At 51.9% G+C, this 6613-nt stretch overlaps 1 protein-coding gene across 1 annotated transcript; it reads left to right on the top strand.

The window, feature by feature from the left end:
* Positions 1-250: 250 nt before the first annotated feature.
* On the top strand, positions 251-1397 carry LOC105042280 (NADPH-dependent aldehyde reductase-like protein, chloroplastic). Its single transcript, XM_010919415.4, has one exon. The coding sequence runs from the start codon at positions 318-320 to the stop codon at positions 1224-1226; it is 909 nt and encodes a 302-aa protein (XP_010917717.1). The 5' UTR covers positions 251-317; the 3' UTR covers positions 1227-1397.
* The last annotated feature ends 5216 nt before the right edge of the window (positions 1398-6613 follow it).

Raw genomic sequence — 6613 nt, 5'->3', positions numbered from 1 at the left:
TATTAAAATTTTATTTATAGAAAATAATTTATTTCTGGAGAAGACAAGCCCTTTCCGCGAACCAAACGAGTCCCTGTGCTTGGAACAGGGTAACTCCGCGTGTGGCGGCTCTTCGCCAGATCCAAAATAAATAAATAAATAAATAATAAAGGAACACAGACCACATGAAAATTGAGGAGCGCGGAAACTGCCAGGAAACTCCCTTGGCCGGTCCATTACGTTTACCACTTGATAAAATATAAATCCTCCTTGTCTCTAGCAGAGAAATGAGCTGGAGAAGAAGGAAGAAGAGGGAGAAGCTCGACTAGTCTCCAGAGATGGCATCCCCCTCAAACTTTTCCGGCGAACCAAGCAACAACGCCGGCTCGCCGCCCTCATCGGACTTGGCCAGTGAACGAGATGGATATCCTACGAGCCTAGTCCATGGATCAGGTGGCCTCTATGGTACTACAAGCTCACTACCGCTTAAGGACCGGGTGGCCATCATAACAGGCGGCTCCGGCGGCATCGGAACTGCGATCACCACCCACCTAGCCTCCCTCGGTGCCAAGGTAGTCATCGCCTATGTCGGCGACCCTACGCCGGCCGACAGCCTTGCCTCCACCCTCAACAACTCCACCACTGCCAATTCCGGCCCACGGGCCATTGCAGTCGAAGCGGATATCTCAAAAGAAGAGCAAGTGAAGCATCTCTTCGACAAGGCCCAGTCCACTTTCGGCCCAACAATCCACATCCTTGTGGCTGCTGCTGGTGTCCAAGACCCCAAGTACCCACCACTTGCTGAGACAACATTACAGCAATGGGAGTGGGTGTACAACATCAACGCCAAGGGGACGTTCCTTTGCTGCCGGGAGGCGGCGAACCGGCTGGTTCGAGGTGGCGGAGGAAGAATTATAACGATGTCGTCATCGACCGTGGGCTCCTTGAGGCCTGGCTATAGCACGTACTCATCGACCAAGGGTGCGATCGAGGTGATGACGAAGATCCTAGCGAAGGAGCTGAAGGGAACCGGGATCACGGCGAATGCGGTGGCGCCGGGGCCAATTGCGACGCCGTTGTTCTATGCCGGGAAATCGGAGGAGCGGATAAGGAAGGTGGCGGCCGAGAGCCCAATGGGCCGGCTGGGTACGCCTGAAGATGTGGCCCCTATGGTGGGGTTCTTGGCAAGTGATGCCGGGGAGTGGGTCAATGGCCAGATCATCCGTCTGAATGGTGGATATGTTTGATTGCAATCACTCCCTTTTTGTTTTTCTGCCAAATGTGAGAGAATTGGTTGATTGTAGTGTTTCCAAATCAACAAGGATGAACTCTTTGTGTGCTACACCCTGTTATTCTTTTTTCTACACCTAATTCAGCATGACACTATTGGCAATAATAAATTCTGTTATTCTCCTTGACACTCGTTACAGCAACACTTCCTATGCCTCAATGTCCAAGAATTTTATTCTTCCATGAGGTTAAGTGATGCATTTCTCTATGTCCTCTGCACTGCAGCTGTTCAATTTATTTTCTACTTCTCAAGCGTTGAACAGAGCAAGTGAAGCTTAAGCAATTGGAAAATATGTCTACATCCATCATAGTGTCTTGATGGATTAAATGTCTAAACTGATTGGAATGTAAATGCCAATACATAGCCTATTCTCTCTAGATGTAGAATTCTATGCTTCATGACATGAATGAAGAGGACAGGACTTTTGGCCATGGAGAAGGAGAATGCCATGTTCAAGGCCGTGGGAGGGATGTGGGTTTGAAACACCACTGCTGGGTAATAGTGGAACTCTTGAACTCATTTGAAAGTTCATATAACAAAAGTACGTGTCTTTTTTTTTTTTTGATAAAAAGGGAACGAGTGGAGAACTACCATCCAACTTTTATTAAAAGAAAAGGTTACAAGAATATGCAAGGTGAAAGAGACAACTAAAGAACAGAAACAAAAAAATACAGCAAAGAAATAGGGTACCAACTCTCAATTATAGATGTATCCACATCCGAACATTAGTCTAGATAAAGCATCTATTATAAAAAAACTCATACAATAGAAGGCCACTTCAATAACCACTTTCAGCTAGCATACACTTTGATCCTGTAGAGGACATCTCCAAATCGCCTAGTTATCAATCGAAAGTAGAAAATATTAAAGAAGCGAGTTTAGTACAAACAAGAGCATAAGTATCGACCAATTTTCTTTTGCAAATGAGCTCCCAACTAATAAATGCATACAGAATTCTTTGCAAAATAGAACAGACCGAGCTTTTTTCTTGGGAAATATCCTATTGTTTTTCTCTTTTCAGATTTTCAAATATATGGCAGCTATCAGTTGATCCATCATCTTTCTTTTTAATGTTAGAAATTTAGCTCTTTTCTATTTAGTCCAGAGGCAATGAAAATTGGGCGGCCATCCAAATATCTTTAGCTGAATTTTTAGAACAATCCAAATACTACAAGCAAACAGACATTTGATCAAAAGATGAGAGATGGATTCAAGTGATGCCCCATAAAGAACACAGCCAAAGCTAATTGACCAACTTTTTCTTTGGAGAACCTCACTAGTATGTAGTTTGTTGCGAAGAACTGTTAGGATTTGATGCCTCGAGATTCAGCCCACATTGAGCCCACAGCGAGGTTCGCGGCGAAAAATGGAGTCCAACGAGACCAAGATCACCTGAAACGGAGCTCGGATGGAGGAGATACGAGCTTTCGAAGACAGCATGAAAACCGAGGCGGCGGAGGACCGGCGGCGGACGGCAGCGGTGCGGCCGCAGGCGGTGGCACGCAGGACGCGCGACCCGGGCCCGCGTGGGATGCGCGACCCAGGCCCGCGTGGGCGGGCCTGCGGCCCAGGCGTGCGCGCGGCCCAGCGGGGCGCGCGGCCCAGGCGCACGCGGGCGTGCGGCACAGGCGCGCGCAGGCCCGCGCGCAGGCGCGGCCCAGGCCCCCGCGCGCGGCCCGGCCCAGGCCAGCGGCCTGCTGGCCCTTGCCCCGGTCCACCGTGGACCGGGTGGTCCACGGCCCAGCCTGTGGACCGCGTGGGCGTTTCCCATGCGTTTCTCACGGTCCACGATACTATTCCATGGACCGGAGCGCGATCCAACGGCGTGGGTGGTTCCCGGTCTTGATCCGACGGTCCAGGAGATTTTTGGCTTTGTTTAGGATTCCTAATCACTCTCTAATTATGTTTTAAACGTACGTTTAACCCTTTAAAAGGGCCTGAGACGAAACAGAGAGCACGGTTTTTCGGTTTTCTCACCGCCGTACGAACCAAGGAGAAGAGAGAGAGAGGCGAGGGCGCTGTAAAAGAAGGAGCAGGAGGCTCCTGGACAGCGGTCGCCAGGCTCTTCAGGGGTTCAGGGGGGTCTCCAAGAGAGAGAGAGCTTTTGTGAGGGAAGCTTCATGTGAGAGAGAATTGGGTGTACAAGGGTTGAGGGTGAGGTCTCTTCTTGTAAAATTTTCTTTTCATAGTGAAGTTTGCATGCCCCGTGGAGGCGAGCCCTTTTGTGGCTGATCCACGTATTTTGATTGTTTTTCCTTTTATTTTGTTTCTTCTTTCTTCCTGCTGCATCGCGTGGTACTGAAAGGGTCTTGGGAGGTGGTGTCCTGGCCAGACATCCACCCAACAAGTGGTATCAGAGCAAGGCGGTACAAGGACGCAGATTGCAGTGGTGGTGAGCAAGACTGAAGATGGAGAAAACAGGAACAATCAAGATGGAGATCAACAAGTTTGATGGCAAGAGCAATTTCTCCTTGTGGCAGGCAAGGGTGAAGGACGTGCTCATCCAACAGGGGTTGATCGATGCTCTCTTGTGCGATGAGAAGCCGACCACCATAGAGGTGCGGGATTGAAAACGGCTACAGATGCAAGCGGTGAGTACCATCCGCATATACCTGGCGGATGAGGTGGTGATCCATGTGCTGAGCGAGACTTCCCCGACGGTGCTGTGGTCGAAGCTCGAGGAGTTGTACATGGCGAAGTCTCTCACCAACACTCTTTTCCTCTGGAGGCAATTTTACCAACTGCGGATGACTGAGGGACAGAGCGTGCAGGAGCATCTGAGCCACTTCCAGAAGATCCTCACCGACCTTCTCAGTGTTGGCGAGAACGTTGAGGAGAAGACCAGGGCGCTGGTTTTGTTGGCATCGCTTCCTTCTTCTTACGAGTCCTTGGTGACTGCTCTTCTAGTGGAGAAAAGCACTATCAAGATGGACGAGGTCACCGCGGCGATACTCCAGAACGAGGTTCTCAGGAGGGAGAACCCAGCTTCGAGCTCAGGTGTCGATAGCTCAGCTTTGGTGGCTTCTGGAGGTGCAGGAGGTGGTAGACGGAGCGATAGGAGATCGCAACGAGGGCGGTCTAAGTCCAGGAGGGACTTAAGCAAAACCAGGTGTTACCGATGTGAAGAGTTGGGGCATCTAGCCAGAGATTGCCCTCAACTGAAAAATCGGACGGTGGCTGCTGTAGCGACGGCCGGCAGCGATTCAGATGGAGATGTCCTGGAGATATCTGACGAGGTATCTACTTCTTCCCAGCAGTGGATATTAGATTCTGCATGCCCCTATCATGTGTGTTGCAGAGAAGAGCAGTTTGACTCCCTGGAGAACAGTGAGGGCACTGTATATCTGCCGGATGGATCGAGCTGTGCGATCAGAGGCATTGGGACGGTCAGCTGGAGGACACATGACGGTGCAGTGAGGAAATTGGGGGAGGTCCGATACATACCCGATTTCAGGCGGAATCTTATCTCACTTAGCAGACTGGATTCGAGAGGCTACAGGACGGTAGCTGGTGGAGGAATCCTGAGGGTGCTACGCGGCGATAGGATTGTGCTGGAGGGGAAGAAGGGGAGCAGAGGACATTATTACCTGGCAGGGAGCCCAGTGCGAGGTGGAGCATCGGGAGCCAGGTGGAGCCCAGGGTGAGGTGGAGCTCCAGGAGGCGGATCGGGCATGAGATAGGAGACTCGGGAGGACGAGAGGCGACGTCGCAAGGTAAGATTCCTATTACCGCAGGATGATGCCCCGAGCAGGTCTCAGGTCAGGAGGAGCACAGCATACGACGGAGATGGGATCGAGCAGCCTGGCTCGACTCCCATGTTTGCCCATCCATGATCAACAGGCGATTGCCCCAGGGCATGGGGGCGAGGAGATCCAGAAGCTCTCGGAGTTTGGAGGAGGCCGAATATCGAGTCGAGGTGGAGATTGTTAGGATTTGATGCCTCGAGATTCAGCCCACATTGAGCCCACAACGAGGTTCGCGGCGAAAAATGGAGTCCAACGAGACCAAGATCACCTGAAACGGAGCTCGGATGGAGGAGATACGAGCTTTCGAAGACAGTACGAAAACCGAGGCGGCGGAGGACCGCCGGCGACCGGCGGCGGACGGCAGCGGCGCGGCCGCAGGCGGCGGCGCGCGGGACGCGCGACCCGGGCCCGCGTGGGACGCGCGACCCAGGCCCGCGCGGGGGGGCCTGCGGCCCAGGCGGGCGCGCGGCCCAGGCCGGGCACGCGGCCCAGGCGCATGCGGGCGCGCAGCCCAGGCGCGTGCAGGCCCGCGCGCAGGCGCGGCCCAGGCCCGCGCGTGCGGTCCGGCCCAGGCCAGCGGCCTGCTGGCCCTTGCCCCGGTCCACCATGGACCGGGTGGTCCACGGCCCAGACTGTGGACCGCGTGGGCGTTTCCCACGTGTTTCTCGCGGTCCACGGTACTATTCCGTGGACCGGAGCGCGATCCAACGGCGTGGGTGGTTCCCGGCCTTGATCCGACGGTCCAGGAGGTTTTTATCTTTGTTTAGGATTCCTAATCACTCTCTAATCAAGTTTAAACCTATGTTTAACCCTTTAAATTAAAGGGCCTGAGACGAAACAGAGAGCACGGTTTTTCGGTTTTCTCACCGCCGTACGAACCAAGGAGAAGAGAGAGAGAGGCGAGGGTGCTGTAAGAGAAGGAGCAGGAGGCTCCTGGACAGCGGTCGCCAGGCTCTTCAAGGGTTCACGGGGGTCTCCAAGAGAGAGAGAGCTTTTGTGAGGGAAGCTTCATGTGAGAGAGAATTGGGTGTACAAGGGTTGAGGATGAGGTCTCTTCTTGTAAAATTTTCTTTTCATAGTGAAGTTTGCATGCCCCGTGGAGGCGAGCCCTTTTGTGGCTGATCCACGTATTTTGATTGTTTTTCCTTTTATTTTGTTTCTTCTTTCTTCCTGCTGCATCGCGTGGTACTGAAAGGGTCTTGGGAGGTGGTGTCCTGGCCAGACATCCACCCAACAAGAACCAACCACAAAAACACCTTCACCTTCTTTGGGATAGCCGCTTTGTTGATAGTTTGATAGTAACGACAAACAAGTCTCCATTGTTAAGAAATTTATAGTAGGATTCAATAATGTAAATACCAAATTTCTAAAGTTTCCATGAAGGCACATCCGCAACTGCTGCTGACAGTCTGATGATGGTCAGATTAGCTGGAAGCTACTCCAATTATCTTTTTTACAGCGAGGAAAGAGATCTATTGAGCTTGATATGCCAAGCTGAAGACCTCCAATATCATTATGAGACAATCGAGCAATTGGACTTACATGCAATACCATAGAGATTCTCAAACAAAAAGGAGAGTGGCACTGAAGCACACCA

This window comes from Elaeis guineensis, chromosome 3, assembly GCF_000442705.2.
Source record: "Elaeis guineensis isolate ETL-2024a chromosome 3, EG11, whole genome shotgun sequence".
Classification (NCBI taxonomy): Eukaryota; Viridiplantae; Streptophyta; class Magnoliopsida; order Arecales; family Arecaceae; genus Elaeis; species Elaeis guineensis.
The sequence above is the reverse complement of the archived record's forward strand: the minus strand, read 5'-3'. Positions and strand labels throughout refer to the sequence as shown.

Coding starts and splice junctions, on each gene's coding strand:
- LOC105042280 (XM_010919415.4), top strand. CDS start 318: ATGGCATCCCCCTCAAACTTTTCCGGCGAACCAAGCAACAACGCCGGC.